The following is an 18,879-nucleotide window of genomic DNA, read 5'->3' as shown; positions in this document are numbered from 1 at the left end:
GATCCCAGAGTCAGACTGCCCAGGGCTGAATCCAGACTCTCTTGATTTCTAGTGGTGCGGCTTTGGGCAAGTTACTTAATCCCTCTATGCTTCATTTCCTCAGCTTTCAATCAAGAATTATCTGAATGCCTACTTTAAGGTCTGATATGAGAATTAAGTGCAAAAGCATAAAGTGTCCATTCAGCACCCTGCCCCTGCACGAAGTAAGCCCTCACACAACGTTAGCTATTATTAACATCACGCAGACCTACTGCCAACACAGACTTGACCAGCTCTAGTCTAGTCAACACAAGCTTGACTAGACCAGACTTGGCTACTTCGGATCACTGGAAAATCTAAGCCCAAATTAGAGGTTCTCTGGCAGGGCTGGGAAGACCCAACCCAGCAGTTTAGAGAGAAATAATCCACCTCGTCATCTGACCTTGGAAGCCTCCCTGCCCTTCACGCTGACCTCAAATGTGGAATCAACAAGAAAGGAAACTGACTGGGCCCCTACTAAGTGCCAGACATAGTGTGAGACTCTCTCGTGTTATCTTTCATCCGGGGAGGATACGGGCGCACATGCCGAGGACGTGTTTGGGGCATCCCTTGTTTCCTAGCTCATTCATGAGTTTATTCCTAACCTGGGCCTCCGAAATGAGGCTATTTTTCCGGGAGACTCTTCCTTGAATTTCTGGACAGCTGCACAAAAGGAGGACACAAGACACCTGCCTCTGAGCCTGGACTCACTTCAGAGGCGGGATGTCCCCATGGAAGACTCAGGGATCGGACAGAGTCCTGGGGAGGTTCCCGGGTAACCTTGACCTTGGTGCCTAAGACTCGATTTCCCACTCTGCGGGCTGGGGGCGATGACACAGCCCCTGGGCCTGGGCGGGTGTGTGAGCCGAGCGTGGCACCGGGTCTCGGAGGACTTGGACCCCCACTCCACCTCCACCTCGGGGGCCCTGTTCCCTCCTGGGGGCGCGGGGGTCTCTGGCCTTGCCCTGACACAGCGCACGCAGCGCACCGGCCGCGGAGAGCTGGGGCAGAGGCCGGCCAAGACATCCCCGGCGCAAGGGTCGGGGCGGTGGGGACAGTCAGTCCGGCCGGCGATCGCGCACGTCAGCCGGGGTCACGCGGCCTCTCCGCCAGGCTCCGGCCGCCCGAGGCGGGAACGGGGCGGTCGCCGCCAGCCCAGCCCCCCCTGAGCGACCCGGCCTAGCCTCAGCCCCGACGGCGGCCCACCGCAGGCCTCACCTCCCTGCGCACGTTCAGCAACGAGTAATAGTCTTCATTGTCCAGCTCCTCCTCGCTCAAGGCCGTCGCCATCTTCGCAACCTTTCACCCCGCCAAACCGGCAAGGCCGTGCTCAAGAGGGACGGCCGGTCGCTGTCCAGACGGCGTGGACCCGTGCGGCCGCTCCACAGCGGCCCCTGGCGGCCCGGAGTCGCGCCGCCGCCGCCCAGCCCTGAAGAAGCGCGCCTGCGCCCTGCGCCCCCGCGCGGCCGGGGGCGGGACGCGGCGCTTCGGGCCCTTCCACGTGCTGCGCGCGGACCTAAAGCCCAGCCAGGGCGCCGAGGGGCTGTGCCCGGGCTGGAGAGGACGACTTTGCGGTCACACCCGGGGATCGTCACCGTCTGGGCACCGAGGAGATAGGCCCCTGCTACACCCCCTGTCTCCCCCGCCGGCCACCAGGGCGGGGCGCATCCGGATCCCAAATATAGCCCCACCTGGGCCGCTTCGCCAGCACCGCCCCCCAACCCCCCGCGGGAGGCTACTCCAGGCCCCACTTGCTGACTTGTCACAGGAAACTTCCAGAATGTCATGTGTTCCTGCCTCAGTGGTCTTCGCCTTTTCTTTTGACCACCCGGAACCCTGCCCAGAGGACGGGCCTCCTCATTTTCATTTTTTATTATTGCCCTATATTTAGGGGGCACCTGGCCATTTTTCTGCTGCTTAAATGAGGAGGCAGTTGCCATTGGGTTCCCGCTATAATTGTCTCTGGCCGGCTTGTATGCCTACAGACCCTATCACAGAGCTGTTCTCTTGTCAATTTCTGTCTTAAAATTTAGCGTTGGAGCCTGATTGATTTCAGTCTGGTGCCTGCTGCTTGGTGCATTGTTAAAGATGTCTCGGTTACATGGTGCAGTTATCGAGAGGAGGTGGACAGGAGGGCTCCCATGGTCTTGTCACCGGTTTGGTTCCTGCTGCCCTGTTCCAATCCTTCATTTATTCTCAGTAAGGTTTGTAAACCATCGATTTAGAACCATCCCTGTTGCCCTTCCTAAGCAGGCCTCCTGGGAAGCCCCCAACACCTGTCTGTGGATTTGAGAAGTTGATTTCTTTCTCTTGCTAATTTTTGACCAGATGTGCACCATCTGGGCCTGTGTATGGTCCCTTCCAAGTTGCCCAGCCCTCTTAAGGATCTTCTGGCATGAGACACTTAGGTGTGCTGAGACTGGTTATTCAAGACTGTTGAGTCAGTGTGGAACAGACTGTCAGCCCAGGTTGTAAATTAAGAGCTTTTTCTTTATCTGCGTGAGGTTTCCTCACAACAGCTTTCTTTCACAGACACTCATATTCCTTCAGCTATTCCAGCAATTTTTTTTTATGGTTTTTCCTTTTTTCTCCATTGCAGAGCAGTGATGAGGGCTAAACTGCCCGCTGACATTTGCTGGTTTTTAAGAATTTCTTACCGAGAGGCTGGGGGGAAGACTACAACGTTATGATATTCCTTTTTTCCTCAGGTTTGTAGACATTAATTGGGCCATAATGCTCAGCTGGGTAGAGAAGTCCTTTGCCATCTTCCCTCTGCTCTGGAAAACACTGCCTCTAGGAATTACGTGAACGGAACGTAACATATGTCTCAGAACGCCGAGGTCTGTGTTGCTATGATTGAGAATGACCTGGTTTTTATCACCACTCTAGCAAAATAAATAGTGACTCAGGGATGCTCTGCTTTTTTGTCCTCTCTTGGGCCCACAGTATTTTGTATTATGGTTACTTGGAAAGTGGTTGTGAAAAATGGGAAATAAACTTAGATACACCACAGGCTTGAGAATATATTTACTTTGGAGGTTGGCTCTCTTGTTTCTCCCTTCCAAAACCCTCATCTATGGTGGGCAAGATAATGAAAACCAGGAGGAGTACAAATTTCTAAGTTAACACACACGTCCAACAAACTACTCACACCAGAGCAAGTGACAAAACTCAGCCACGTTAACTCACTTCCTTGCACTTTTGTTTTCTTTTTATTGGGTAAAGCCGCAAAGCAATTTGTCACTTAGCTGCAAAGCCTAATATGTAATACATTCATATAAGTATATGTACGTGTGTATGTATCATACATGTATATATAATTGAAACAAGAGGGAAGGGGGCAGGACACAACCTTTAAAAGAATAACATAGTCATTGAGGATATCACAAAAATTGGTTAGAACCGATTAGGTCCAAGATGGCGGAAGATCCAACTTCCAGTGGACCTTGAGCCTCATTATCTGCTCATTATAATACCTTAGCATATGCTAAATGACACACCCACAGGTGCCACGACAGTTCTGAGGCCAACCATAAAAGGCCAAAAGTGGGCAATGCCCAGTTCCTGGAAATCCCCACCCTTCCCCCAAATAGTTGGAATAATCCTTCCACTCATTAGCCTATGAAATTACCCAGCTCATAAAAACTAACTACCCCATATTTGGGGGCCTCTCGCCTTCTGAGATGGCTCAAACTCTGTAGAGTGTGTTTCTCCCAGGGCTACTCTTGCCTTTTGAGATGGACTGCATTCTGTTTCTGGAATGTGTATGTCTCTAAATAAATCCACTTCTTACCTACCACTTTGCCTTGCACTGAATTCCTTCTGCTCTGAGACATAAAGAACCTGAGCTTCATTAAGTCCTGACTCCAGGACTTAAGTGTGATCTTACGTAAAAGGCAGTGGGTTCAAGTCCCAAATCTGAGTTTTGCCTGGGTTCAAGTCCCAACCTGAGTTGTGCAGTTTCATAATTGTTATTGAATTCTCTCATTCTTAAACAGTAAATATAAGGCCGTTCACTTCTACCGTCATGTTCAGAATGACCCCAGAACATTTGGCCTCTCAGCACAGCCACTCAAGAAGTTTCCTCTGTTTAAGGGCTCGACCCTGGGCCACCCCCCCATCTAGCATGTAGGGTTAGGGTTCCCAGAGTAAATACAGGATGCCCATTAAATTTGAATTCCAGATAAACAATGAGTAATTGCTAGTAATATTGCAAGGGGCATACACATATACTAAAAAAAAATTCATTGTTTATCTGAAGTTCAAGTTTAACTGAGTGTCCTGTATTTTTATATGTCCTGCATCTGGCAGCCTCAACTAGAAACCCTACAATCCTTCCCCTTTTCTTGAGTGATGCTACGGAGAGATGAGGTGAGCAGCCTGAATCCACACCCCTTTCTCTGTAATTCAGGAGGAAAAGTCACCTATAATCTTTTTCTTATTCTCTTGTCCCTGAGCCCAGGTTGGGTTGTCATGCTTGCTTGGAGCCTTTCATAGCCTTGCTTTCCCTCTCCCCTCGTGAACTCTGATAACCCTGTTAAGAGGAGTTAAGAAAAAAGAAAACAAAAAACCTTAGCTAAAGAAAAGAAGGGAGAATCTGCAGGCACTCAGAATTAAATTTTCTTGATGTTATCTCTTCCCTTAGCATTTCAGCGACTCGTCATTGTCCTCTTTAGCCAAGATGATAATTGCAGGAGGGTCAAGTCACCCAGAGGAAGATCCACACCTGCTTGAGTGAGATAGGGCAGCCTTGGCAGCAGTGGCAGGAGGCGCAGGCAGCAGTTCAGGGATAGACTGGAGGCCTCGGGACTCAGCCATTTTAGACCTTGCCATGCTGTCAAAGTATGCGTCTCCAAAATCTCCAGTTCAGACCTTCAGCCTTTGGAACTCAGCATTCCACCTACGATGTCATCCATCTGTTGTGCCCGTGGTACTTACTGGTTTTCCCTGCTGTTTGCAACTTCACGTCTGTGGTCCCTATGTGTTCATCTATCCTAATCCATCAGCTCCCAGCTGGGGTCCCATTCCAATCTGCTTTCTCGGCCGCTCAGTGTGATGTCATAATCCTTTGGCCTTTGGCTCTGTCCATCACATCCATTCCCAGTTTGGTTTGTCTCTCTTACCTACCTTTCCACACTCCTCCCAGGCTGTCGAGAGGAGCTGAGGAACGTCTTGGAAGATGCAAAGTTGATGCTTATTGACGCCAAAAGCTCGACCTCTGTGCACCGGTGTCGAATCAAATCTTGGAGACAGAGTTTTGGGTGAAGTAGCAAAGAACAGCTTTATTGCTTTGCCAGGCAAAGGGGGACACAGCAGGCTCGTGCCTCTCAAAACCGTGCGTCCCAACCTGGGAGGATTTGGTGAGGAGTTTTTTTTTTTTTTTAAGAATTTACTAAATCTTTATTTCCCTAATTGCGGTATTAACAAAAATTTCTCACAAAATGTATAAAACAGCATAAACATTTGATAGATACACTAGTATTAGTCATACTTATTCTTTCACTTGATTAGCATTTGTTAAGAAAACAAATGGCCAAAGTGCTTAATTTTCATTTAGAATGGAATAATCTGGCCTAACTCTGACCAATAATTTAAAAGAAAATAGTAGAGGATACAAGTATTCAAAATTTTACATGAATAAGGAGGGTCTGCTATTTTGTCTGCTAAAGATTTTTTACCTCAACTTTAAATCTTCCTAAATTGCCAACATCCCAAAATAAAATTTAGTATCACCTGACTGTAGACTGAATAAACCTTCAACATCAATCTTTAGCACCACAGAGTCAAAACACGTTTTTTTTTTCATGTAAGGACCAAGCAGTTTTTCGGTACGTGGGCCTCTCACTGTTGTGGCCTCTCCCGTTGCGGAGCACAGGCTCTGGACGCACAGGCTCAGCGGCCATGGCTCATGGGCCCAGCCGCCCCACGGCATGTGGGATCTTCCCGGACCGGGGCATGAACCCGTGTCCCCTGCATCGGCAGGCGGACTCCCAACCACTGCGCCACCAGGGAAGCCCTATCCAGCTTATAAATTTGAGACAATATGCAGGAATGGGCATTGGCCTTTCAGCAATTTGCAAGAGGGAAGTGATTTTTGTTCTAGTGGAATTAACACTCCAGTGTGGGGGGAGGGGCACAGACACTCAACAAGTTAGTTAAGAAGCAAGATAACTACAGATTCTAAGTACTATGAGTAAAATAAAACACAGTGATGTGATACCGGAACGTCTCAGATGGAGGGAGGTCACGTGAAGTGGGCTGGTTATGGAAGATTTATCTGGGGAGGTAATTTTGAACCAAATGACAAGGAGGATCTGGCTTTGCAGGATCCAGAGGAAGAAACTTCCAGTGCAAAGGCTTGGTGACAAGAACAAGTTTGGTGTGCTCCAGGGATGGGGAGAGAGAGCCAGCGAGCACGAAGCTGGTGCAGGTCGGGGAGGACAGTCGGAAGAGATGGAGAGGCTCAGTCGGGCGGGGTTGGGGGGACTCATGGAGGGCAGGGCGGTGGTCAGGAATTTAAGTTTTATTCTGACCGCAGTGGGGAGCATTGAAGGATTTTAAGCAGGGAAGAGACATGGTCTGACTTTTCCCCCCAAAGGATCACTTCAGGCAGACTGGGTTAGAGGGGGCAGGAATGGAAGCATCCCCTCACCCCTATCCTGTTCAAGGTTATTCCGGGAAGAGAAGATGGTAGACTCGGACTTGGACTAAGCAATGGGATGGTCAGGTATAGAATGCAAGTTGGACTTCAGTCAGCAGGAATTGCTGATTGGTTGGGTCTCGGGTATGGAGAAAAGAGAGGAATGAACGGTTATGCCTGCATTTTGGCTTGAGCTACTGGGTAGTAAGGCCATGTATGGAAGACTATGGAAGAGGCAGGCTTGGGAGGGGAGTAACCAAGAGTTCTTTTTTGGAGAAGTAGGTCTTTGTTAAGTCTCCCCGTGGAAATGGCACCTGCTGTTTCTGCTTCCTTTACTGTTCACTCTTTCATTTATGCAATCAGGCTCTCATCCCCATTGTTTCTTAAAATTCTCTTCTCAGAGGTTCCTATGGCTTCTTGAACCCCAAACCCAATGGCTTTTGTTGAATCACCGTCTGTCTGGACTCTAACCAGTATTTCAATGTTACTCACCTCCTTCGTTGTAACTTTTCCATCCGTCCTTGAAGGCTTGACTTTTCCTCTTGCTTAACTTCCATATTTCTGTGTTGATCTCCCATCTTCCTCCCGCCTAGGATTCAGGAATTTTGTGTTCTGGGTTCATGGACCTTTCAGCCTTCCACCTCCTGACTTTCCTTCCTGGATCCTTGGTTCTAGCCAGAAAAGAAAAATATTGAACTTCTTTGCTCTTTGTCTTTTGCTGCATCTCTGAACTTCCATGTAGGGTCAATGATCCTCAGTCTAAAAAACACCCTGTGGAACTGTTTTTTTTGTTTTTAATTTTAAAATTTATTTATTTATTTTGGCTGTATTTGGTCTTCGTTGCTGCGTGCGGGCTTTCTCTAGTTGTGGCGAGCGGGGGCTACTCTTCATCGTGGTGCGCCGGCTTCTCATTGCGGTGGCTTCTCTTGTTGTGGAGCATGGGCTCTAGGTGTGCGGGCTTCAGTAGTTGTGGCACGTGGGCTCAGTAGTTGTGGCTTGTGGGTCCTAGAGCGCAGGCTCAGTAGTTGTGGCACACAGGCTTAGTTGCTCCGTAGCATGTGGGATCTTCCCAGACCAGGGATCGACCCTGTGTCTCCTGCATTGGCAGGCGGATGCTTAACGACTGCGCCACCAGGGAAGTCCCTGTGGGATTTCTTTGAGTGTGGGTTTGTTGTTGAGAACTCTGTTGGTGTTTGTTTTTCTGAAAATCTCTCTATCTGACGTCATTAATATTGAAGGATATTTTCTCAGGGTAGAGAAACTTGGTTTGGCAGTTATTTTGATTTCCAGCACTTTGGCAATATCATTTCACTTCCTTTAGGCTTTTGCTATTGCTGTTGTGAAGTGTTTCTCTTTTCTCTTTTGGGGACTCCAATCACACCGTCTCAGTGTATTCTCTCTTTTCTGCCTTCCTTCTTTTTCTGTTTTTTTGTTTGTGTGTGTGTGTGGTATGCGGGCCTCGCACTGTTGTGGCCTCTCCGTGGCATGTGGGATCCTCCCAGACCGGGGCACGAACCTGCATCCCCTGCATTGACAGGTGGACTCTCAACCACTACGCCACCAGGGAAGGCCCTGTCTTCCTTCTTTTTATTGCTTTGGCTTCTTTGTGGATAGCTCCCTCTGACCAATCTTCCACTTCACTAATTCTCTCATTTTCTTAAATTTTTTTCCTAAATTTTTAAAACTACTTTATTGAGTATAGTTTAGGTCCAGTGTAATGTACATACTTATTCTTTTTTAATTAAAGTATAGTTGATTTACAATGTTGTGTTAGTTTCAGGTGTTCAGCAAAGTGATTCAGTTATATATCTATTCTTTTTCAGATTCTTTTCCCTTATAGGTTATTACAAAATATTGAGTGCAGTTCCTTGTGCTATACAGTAGGTCCTTGCTGGTTATATATTTTATGTATAGTAGTGTGTATCTGTTAATCCCAAACTCCTAATTTATCCCTTCCCCTCCTTTCCCCTTTGGTAACCATAAGTTTGTTTTCTATGTCTCTGGGTCTACTTTTGTTTCGTATATAAGTTCATTTGTATCACTTTTTTTTTTTTTAGATTCCACATATAAACGATATCATATGATATTTGTCTTTCTTTGTCTGGCTTACTTCACTTAGTATGATAATCTCTAGGTTCATCCATGTTGTTGCAGATGTAATGCATATATTTAAAATGAACAATTTAATGAGTTTTGACACATATACACAGATAAATCCATTACTATAATTAAAATACTGAATATTTTCATCACCTCCAAAAGTTTCCTCCTATCCTTTTATAATCTATCCCTCTCTTTACTCCTATCTCCAGGCAAACACAAATCCACTATCTATCGTTAGAGATTAGTTTGCATTTTCTGGAATTTTATATGTGGAATCATACAGTCTGCTCCGAAGCTATCATCCTATATCTTCCCTATACTATCACTGAAGGAAGACCCTTTTCCTCTCTTCAGTGTTGGTACCCCTGTTTCCCAATGCCCTCTTTCCTATTTTTGTTTTATTCCATTGTTTTGATGCAGCAAATCTTGCTCCCGCAGTTTTTTTTTTTGAGAACTTGGATGCCCTTATCCTACCTTTATATTTGATGGCTAGTTTGATAGTTAGATAGTATGGCTGGGTATAAAAATCTATGTTGGGGCTTCCCTGGTGGTGCAGTGGTTGAGAGTCCGCCTGCCGATGCAAGGGACATGGGTTCATACCCTGGTCTGGGAAGATCCCACATGCCACGGAGCGGCTGGGCCTGTGAGCCATGGCCGTTGAGCCTGCACGTCTGAAGCCTGTGCTCCGCAACGGGAGAGGCCACAACAGTGAGAGGCCCACATACTGCAAAAAAAAAAAAAAAAAATCTATGTTGTAAAAATGTTTGCTCAAAATTTTGAAGGCATTGTTTTACCATCTTCAGTTCCCAGTATTGCTGGCAACAGGACTGATTCTTTTTAACTCCTGAGGCTTTGTAACTCTCTTTTTTTCTTTGGATATATTGTTTTTATTCCTGGTGTTCTGAAATTCCATGATGATATACCTTGTCTGGGTCTTTAAAAAATAATTGTGCCACACGCTCAGTGGGCTCTTTTAACCAGGCAACTTCTATCCATCACTTCTGGAAATTTTTATTTGATTGTTTGATAACTTAATTCCATTGATTTTCTTGGTTTGTTCTTACTGGAACTCAGTTTATTGTGATGTTGGACCTCTTGGACTGATTTCCTAATGTATTTTTCTTTTTTTAATCTCCACTCTTTCCCTTTTTAGTCTTTATTGGAGATCTCAATAATACCATTCCTTTCATTGATTTTTTTAAATGTCTGTAATAACATTTTTTGATTTTCTAGAGTTCTTTCTTGTTCTCTGATTTTTTTCTTTACAATAGTTTCATGGATACAGTAGTTGTCTCCTCATATCTCTGAGGATGTACCTAGTTTTATTCCATTCCCTCACTATTTCTATCTCCTCCCAGTTATTTTTTTCCTGTTTTTGGGGTGGGGTGGGATGGGGAGGGGGTGTTTCCCTCATAGCTCTGATGATCTTTGCCTGTCTATTGATGGGAGCTCCATTTACTTGTTCAAGGCTAGTCTTCTGGTGGGCCTATTGGAGAGTTGTCAGGTAAGGTCCCCCAGATGTCAGATCTGTAGGCTTTCTCTCTTAGGTGAATTGGTTTTCCCAGAGAGGAGTCCTCCTTTCTCCTGCCTGGGGTAGGTAAAAGCCCTGCAGAGGAAGGGGCCAGGAATAGCATTTCAGTACCTAGACATTCACAAAATTTCCATTTTTTAGTATAAAATCTGGTGTCTACTTGTGCTCCAGTATCTAGACTCCAGAGCCTTTTCTTACCAGATAATAAACCTCCAATAGGGGTGGGGGTGCTATCGTTGCCTGGCTGGGTAGATTGGGGAGGGGGATCTGGGGTTATTAACTATTCTTTATATACACTATCAACAGCACTGTCCAGTCTCCAATTCCTGAACCACTTCTGGATCCTTTCCAGCACAAACCAGCCCACTTTCCAGTTGTCTTCCCATACCCCATGGGCATTTAGCGGAGTGGAGACAGCTGTAGCCTAAGTCATTTCCAAGGGTCCCTCCAGGTTCCATTTTCCAAAATTTTGTTGACCTCTTTTGTTTGATGTCACCTCCTCTCCCATTCGTTTTGTCCATATGCAATTGTACCTGTTAAATTCCTTTATTATCATTTTACTGGGATTTCTGGAGGGAGCAAAGACAGACTTCTATATGTGTTCTGTCAGTTTTCATCTAAGTCCCCTTGTACAAAAAAATGTTATGGTACTTCCCCATGTGTACCGCTTATAGTCCACTGACAAATTTCCATCATTTACACATTTATTTCCTCTATAGACTCTAAGCTCCTCGAGGCAAGTGTATTTTGTGTCTACATCTCCAACAGTATTGTGTGCTTGGCATATAAGAAGTGCTTCAGGGGCTTCCCTGGTGGCGCAGTGGTTGAGAGTCCGCCTGCCGATGCAGGGGACATGGGTTCGTGCCCCAGTCCCGGGAAGATCCCACATGCCGTGGAGCGGCTGGGCCTGTGAGCCATGGCCGCTGAGCCTGCGCTTCCGGAGCCTGTGCTCCGCAACGGGAGAGGCCATAACAGTGAGAGGCCTGCTTACCAACCCCCCCCAAAAAAAAGAAGCGCTTTAGGCACATGCATGTATTTAAGGTTTGCTAAAACTAGGAGTGGAGGGGCTGGAAACAAAAGGTGATGGAGATGGAGAAGCAGAGCGATGTTGTCACCCACTGAGAGGCAGAGGAATAGAGCTCACGTGGGAGTGCCAAGGACCCCCGGAGAAGAGCAATGCCAAGGAAAGCCCTCAGTCCCTCTGAATTGGGGTAGACCAGCCCTCTACCCAGCACCCCCGATCCCAGGAAGTGCATGGCTCCGCACTTCGGTCGCTGTCCATCTCCCTTCCCATCCAATGTGAATCCTAAGAAGAGACAGGCCAGGGCGGCTTTGTCACTGAGGGTGGTTAAGTGGGCACCAGGCTTGACCACAGAGTCAGGCCAGGATTGAAGAAATGGCTCCTTTTAAATGAAGTGCCAACTTCAAAGAAAAACCTCTGGGGTTTTTTGTCAGTTTTTTGTTTTGTTTTAATTTGTTTTTACATTCCCCCCCCCCGCCCCCAGTGGTAAGAAGTTTATTATCCTATATAACAGCCAGCCCAAAGCCAGGCAGTTCAGGAAGTAGACGGGCCAGCCACTCCACTACATCATCAAGGAGGGAGGTGCTTTCCACGTTGCCTCTCCGTTCTTGGGAATTGTGTCTGCTGAGGCTGGATGCTCTTATGGTACCTAGATGGCTGCCAAAGGTCAGTTTAAAAAAATGAGTATTTTGTCTTACAAAAATACTGGAAGTCCTTGGAGGGAGGGGAATGAGAATTGTTGTTTATTGAAGAGAGAGTTTCAGAGTCACTAGATGGAAAGGGCTCTCAAGAAGGGTCGCACACGATGGGAATGTACTTAACACTACAGAACAATACACTTAAACGTGGTTAAGGTGGTAAATTGTATGTTATGTGTATTTATCACCATTTTTTTTTATGTTGGGGGTAAGAGTTTATTAATTAATTTATTTATTTTTGCTGTGTTGGGTCTTTGTTTCTGTGCGCGGGCTTTCTCTAGTTGTGACAAGCGGGGGCCACTCTTCCTCTCGGTGCAAGGGCCTCTCACTATCGCAGCCTCTCTTGTTGCGGAGACCAGGCTCCAGACACACAGGCTCAGTAGTTGTGGCACGCGGGCCCTGTGGCACGCGGGCCCAGTTGCTCCGCGGCATGTGGGATACTCCCAGGGCTCGAACCCGTGTCCCCTGCCTTAGCAGGCAGATTCTCAACCACTGCGCCACCAGGGAAGCCCAATTTATTACAATTTTTAAAAGTAAAAAAAAAATGTATGTATTGGGAGTCTTGACCTCTTGACTTTGGGTGGCTTTTGAATCCAGAGGCCTTGCTCCTGATCTCAGTGTCATCTAGGAAGCTGAGCGGTAAGCAGAAATGCTACCCATCCATTAGGTATTGAAAGTTCCAGAACTCAGCAGAGTCACCTCTGCTTGAGGCCACACCTGACACATAGTGAGGGCTTGTAGCTTACATCTCTGAATGAGTTTTCAACTTGAGCTTCAGTTGTAGACAGTGGCTGGCTGAGGCCTTAGTTCTTCAGTGTTAAAGCTAAGGACGCTTCTAGAAAGGCTGGAGCAGCTTCCAACCTCAGTGCTAATAACATTTGGTTCTGGCTAAGTGTTTGCTGTGGGTCTGTCCTGTGCACTGTGGGCGGCTTAGCAGCATCCTGGCCTCCACCCACCAGATGCCAGTGGTACCATTCCCCAGTTGGGACAACCATAAACATCTCCAGACATTGCCGGAAATCCCCTGGGGAACACGATCACCCAGGTCAAGAACTATTAGGCCGGCGGTGACGATGTTATTCACAAACCACAAGGATCTCAAGGCCCACTTTTCTTCTCCGAAATTGGCTTCTACTGCAGAGAAAAGAAAAATATTTACGTTACCATTTATGGAATATTGACTGTGTTCCAGACGCTATGGCAACCAATTCATTATGTCATTGAATCTTTCGGAAAACTCTCTGATGTAAGTATTAGTAGCCTCACTTTACAGATAAGGAAACTGGGTCTAGAGAAGTTAGGTGCTTTTTCCCAACTCATGGAGCAAGTAAATAGCGAAACCAGGGTTCCAACCAAGGTCTGACTCCTTTTATGACTGCCTTTATGTTTGTTTGTTTGTTTCTCTTTCAGATTAATTTATATAATGATGTTTCAGATATGTGGTGTGTAAAGATGTGATCAGTCACCCACAAAGGCGGGGAATATTCTATTGCCCATTCAATAGCTCTGACTCCGAGATAAATTCTCTATGAATTAGAGGGGGAGGGGTAAACTGGGAGATTGGGATTGACATAAACACACTACTATATATAAAATAAATAACTATTAAGAACCTGGTGTAAAGCACAGGGGACTCTACTCAATACTCTGTAATGGCCTATACGGGAAAAGAATCTAAAAAGGAGTGGATATATGTGTATATATAACTGATTCACTTTTCTGTACACCTGAAACTAACACAACACTGTAAATCAACTATTCTGCAATAAAAATTATATTTTAAAAAGTCTCTATGAATTAGGACATTAAATACATTTCTGCATCGGTGGCAAGGCAGCTGGTGAAGGGACCCAATATCCATGCCCTTCCCGGTTGTAATAATGCTCAAATGTCCCTTAGCCAGCAGAGGGCAGACCTGTGGTCCCAATCGACAGAAGTGGGCAAAGCAAATTGTTCTTGAAGGTTTGGAACAGAGAGGGGGAAAGGTTTCAGGAAAATGGTACCTGCATCAGTTCCTTGTCCAGAGGTGGGGTCTTTTTTATATTTTTGGAGATAATGTATTTAATTGTCCTATTCTTTTAAAAATGCACAACCCCCTTCCATAAAGAGAACCTGAAGTTTGAAGACCACCTTAGCTTTGTTTTCCTATTCCTGACGTTTCATTTTAAAGCTGATCTCAGTCTGTAAGGTGATAGGAGCAAAAACTGTTTCTGCTGTGAAATACTATGAAGAAGGAGGGGGTTTCCTCTTCATCTTCCTTTTGGGTAGGTTCTCGGGGGCTCTGTGCCATGACTGCCATGTAAGGCCATGTGTTCAGGCCCCAGCACGCTACCAAGGCAGGGAGCTGAATCCACAAGGTGATGGATGTATCGAAAGAGAGCAGTCACAGCTGTCTTTATTCATGGAGCAGGAAATCACCCACAGAACCTTTAGCCAAAACTCTGTCTAGGCTGAAACTCTGATACATTTACTAAAATCTTCCCTTTTACATGCTTATCTGCATGAAAATCCCAGGAGGGTGAATGAAAGCCAGGGTTTCTCCAAGTTTGTTACGTATCCTGGAGAACCAGGCTTTCACCTGCTGCCTGGCCCTGCTGCCAGCTCCTTGTAACGAGTTCTGTGCCTGGCAGAGCCATATCCATCATGATAAGCTATTTATACAGAGGCTTTTCCTTTCCCGTCTGTGTTACCACCAGCATTTCTGTAGGGACCAGCATTTTCAAAATCTCTTCTGAATGGGGTGGTGGAGGGAGGTGAGTATTCCAAGTACTTCTTTCCCCTTCTACCAAATGTGTCTGATTACGTTTGCGTTTAAGGTTGTTGCTAAGTCTAGGACAATGGTCATTTGGGAAAAAATCCAAAGAAAGTCACAGATTCTGCTTGTTCGATGAAGATGAAATTTCCCACTCTGAGCAACGATTTTCCTCCAGGAACAGCCCACTTATTTGATTCATGAGTGCCATGTGATGTTAGAGCAATTAGTTCCTTGCAAACAATACAAAAGGACAAAAGTTTCAAGGTTTGGAATCACCATGGCAACACTTCAGATTCCCTGCTGTGCCCGGTCTCGGAATGATAGGCACCGGTCTTGCCATTCCTCTGAAACTGGCCAAAGCCTCAAGACTCACAGCGTCCCCCAGCTGGTGCACAGAATGAATTTTTGCAGCACCCCGGGCAAAGTTTCCTGGGATGTGGTGGGTGTGGTGGGTAGAATAGTGGTCCCCCAAAAAGGTATGTTCAAGTCCTAACCTCTGGAACCTGTGAATGTGACCTTATCTGGGAAAAGGGTCTTTGCCTATATAAGTAAGGATCTCAAGATGATATTATCCTGGATTTTGGTTGGGGCCTAAGTCCAATGAGAAGAAGGCAGAGGGAGATTTGAGGTTTGAGACACAGACACAGAGGGAAGGCGTCCATGTGAACACAGGGGCAGAGGTTGGAGTGATGCAGCCATAAGCCAATGGATGCCAGGAGACAACCAGAAGTTGGCAGAGGCCAGGGAGGATCCTTCCCTAGACCTTCAGAGGGAGTGTGGTCCTGCTGATGCTCGGATTTCAGACTTCTGGCTTCCAGAACTGTGAGAGAATAAATGTCTGCTTTTTAAGCCACCCAGTTTGTGACACTTTGTACAGCAGTCACAGGAAACTAATACCATGGGTGACTTCTGTTCTCCCATCCTATGACCTTCCATGCTTGAGTTATAGCAGAGAGCTCCTTGCCGTTGACTGAAGAACATATTTTTTTCTTAAGAAAAGAAAACAAAAATATAAAGCAGTTTTGGATGAACCACCAAACCACCTAGATCATCAGAATCAATTCTGGGGTCTGCGGGCTCCGCTTGGGCTACAAGTTCTCATCCTGGGTGTCTTGAGACCATCATTCTCCCTAACAATAGCTTTAGGTACAGCTCCTTGGTTTTTTTCCTGTCCTTCCCTTTACCAGAAGCTTATCTGAAAGCTAGTTTCATTGCTACTGCTCCTTTCTCACTCTGGTCAGAATCCTCTTTTTGTAGCATCATAAATGGTTTCCATGGAAATGAAAGGTTGAGATAGAATGGTGCCAATGTGCATGTAAACTTCAGAATTAAACAAGGGCTATTGTTTTTGCCTACCATGGAGTTTCATTCATTCTGAAGATGTCATAGGGGGTTTGGGAATGCATACCCCTAACTTCCTGCTTTTCTACCATATTCCAGCCCATCTAGCTAAGGAAGCATGGAGTGGCATGGAAACACCCCAGATCTTCATTGCCCTTATTCTTCAGGCTTTCTTTTAGTTTTGGCGTGTGCGTGTAAATGTCAACAGGTGAGGTGAGATGTGCTGTAAATAAGCAGATGATCCCCCCAGGGTAGGCTGTGGGTGAGATGAAAATTCTAGCAGGAGATATCAGAGGCTAAGCCTTTACCAGTCTAAACTCATCCTGTGTCAGCGCATCAGAACCAGTGAGCAGAAGAGGAAAGAGGAAAGAGGACCCAAGGCTATGTGCTTGCCCTCGTAACCCTGAGGACAGGGGCCCAGAGTTCACACCCGCTTCTTGCAGCAATTTTTTAAAATAAATTTATTTTATTTATTTACTTTTGGCCTCATTGGGTCTTCGTTGCTGCCCGTGGGCTTTCTCTGATTGCGGCGAGCGGGGGGCTACTCTTTGTTGTGGTGCGTGGGCTTCTCACTATGGTGGCTTTTCTTGTTGAAGAGCACAGGCTCTAGGTGTGCGAACTTCAGTAGTTGTGGCGCGTGGGCTCAGTAGTTGTGGCGCACGGACTTAGTTGCTCTGCGGCATGTGAGATCTTCCCAGACCAGGGCTCGAACCCGTGTCTCCTGCATTGGCAGGCAGATTCTTAACCACTGCACCACCAGGGAAGTCCAAGGCACAGCCTTTGACGTGCACAGATTTCTCCAGGATGGTTTAGTCATAGGGAGAAGTAGACCTTAACCAATCCTCTAAATAGCTCCCAGTAATGAGATGAGCACCTGGTGGGGCAGCCCAGGTGGGGATTCTGAGTCACCGCAGCTCTGCATCCTTCCTGTACAGGAGACACCACCTGGTAATTCTTACTTCAGAGTAGGTGGGGTGACCATATTATCACCCACACTGGAGCACTTTTCAGAGTGAAAGGAGCCACTGTTAATTATAACAGGACCATGAGCACAGCTTGGACTGTCCCTGGGAAAGAGGGTGACCAGCTTTAGGCTGACGTGTATTCAGCTCCACTATAGATCTCAGTGTTGAAGTACCCTTGGGACTCCGGGCTTGGATATCTTCTTTTTTATATCTTCCATATTCCTACACCAGTGCTGTCCAGTGGAATTTTCTGCGATGATGGAAATGTTCTGTATCTGTGCTGTCCAATACAATAGCCACTAGTCACATGTGCCTACTGAGTACTTGAAAGGTGGCTAGTGTGGCTAAGGAATTAAAATTAAAATTTTATTTAATTTTAACTAGTAGAAAGGTAAATGACCATATGGGGCTAGAGGCTCCTGTACTGCATGACACAGACTAGATGATTTCACCCAGTGTCACAGTTTGGTTTTGTTTTTTTAAGTTTTCTCTCTTTATTCTTTTTAAAAACATTTTAATATTTATTTATTGTGGCTGTGTTGGGTCTCAGTTGTGGCACAAGAGGTCTTCATTGCGACATATGAGCTCTTAGTTGTGGCATGTGGACCCTTTGTTGCAGCATGTGGGATCTAGTCCCCCGACCAGGGATCGAACCCTGGCCCCCTGCATTGGAAGTGCAGAGTCTTACCTATTGGGCCACCAGGGAAGTTCCAGTGTCATAACTTTACAACCATCTGTAGGCCCTGATTGCCAAATTGGTCTAGCGGGCCCAACCACTCTGCTAAAATCCAGACTGAAGATGTGGAGAAATTGGAACCCTTGTGCATTGCTTAGAGGAATGTAAAATGGTGCAGCTGCCATGGTAAATAGCAGGACTGTTCTTTGAAAACTTAAAAAGAATTACCACGTGATTCAGTAATTCTACTCCGAAATGTATATCCAAAAGACCTGAAAACAGGGGCTCAAACATGTTTGTACGTCCAAGTTCATAGCAGCGTTATTCACAATAACCAAAAGGTGGAAGCAGCCCAAGTGTCCACCGATGGATGAGTGGATAAGCAAAATGTGGTACTTACCCACAGTGGAATATTATTCAACCTCGAAACAGAAGGAAATGTTGACATGCTACACGTGGCTGAACCTTGAAGACATTATGCTAAGTGAAATAAGCTGGTCACAAAAGGACAAATACCATATGATTCCTCTTATGGGAGATTCCTAGACTAGTCAAATTCAGAGAGACAAAGTAGAATGGTGATTGCTAGGGGCTGGGGAGAAGGGGAGTTATTGGGTAGAAAGTATCAGCTGGGGAAGATATAAAAGTTCCAGAAATGTATGGTGGTGATGGTTGTACAACAATGAATGAATGAAAGGCTACCAAACTGTATACTTTAAAATGGTTAAAATGGTCAATTTTGGAGCTTCCCTGGTGGCGCAGTGGTTGAGAGTCCGCCTGCCGATGCAGGGGACGCGGGTTCGTGCCCCGGTCCGGGAGGATCCCACATGCCGCGGAGCGCTGGGCCCGTGAGCCATGGCCGCTGAGCCTGTGCGTCCGGAGCCTGTGCTCCGCAACGGGAGAGGCCACAACAGTGAGAGGCCCGTGTACCACAAAGAAAAAAAAAAAAAAGGTAAAATCTGTTCTGTATATTTACCACATGAAAAGGCCCTAATCTACTCTGATACTCCCCCAAACCTTCTCCCTCTGCAGACTTCCCATCTCAATTAATACCAACTCTATTTTTCCATTTGTTGAAGCCAAAGACAGATTCTTTCTCAGCCTACGTTCAGCACATTGGAAAGTCTTCTC

The 18,879-nt window shown here is 46.3% G+C and overlaps 1 protein-coding gene across 1 annotated transcript in view; it reads right to left on the bottom strand.

Moving 5' to 3' along the window:
* The window catches only part of DNAJC11 (DnaJ heat shock protein family (Hsp40) member C11), a 72,231-nt gene extending 70,886 nt beyond the window's left edge, over positions 1-1,345 (bottom strand). The window contains exon 1 of the mRNA XM_081223752.1: positions 1,237-1,345. Coding sequence (XP_081079878.1) covers positions 1,237-1,308 — 72 coding nt within the window. The 5' untranslated portion in view covers positions 1,309-1,345. The remainder of the gene's footprint in view (positions 1-1,236) is intronic.
* Positions 1,346-18,879: the final 17,534 nt, after the last annotated feature.

This window comes from Mesoplodon bidens (assembly GCF_964165515.1).
Source record: "Mesoplodon bidens genome assembly, chromosome: 2".
NCBI lineage: Eukaryota > Metazoa > Chordata > Mammalia > Artiodactyla > Ziphiidae > Mesoplodon > Mesoplodon bidens.
This window is presented reverse-complemented; position numbering and strand designations above follow the sequence as displayed.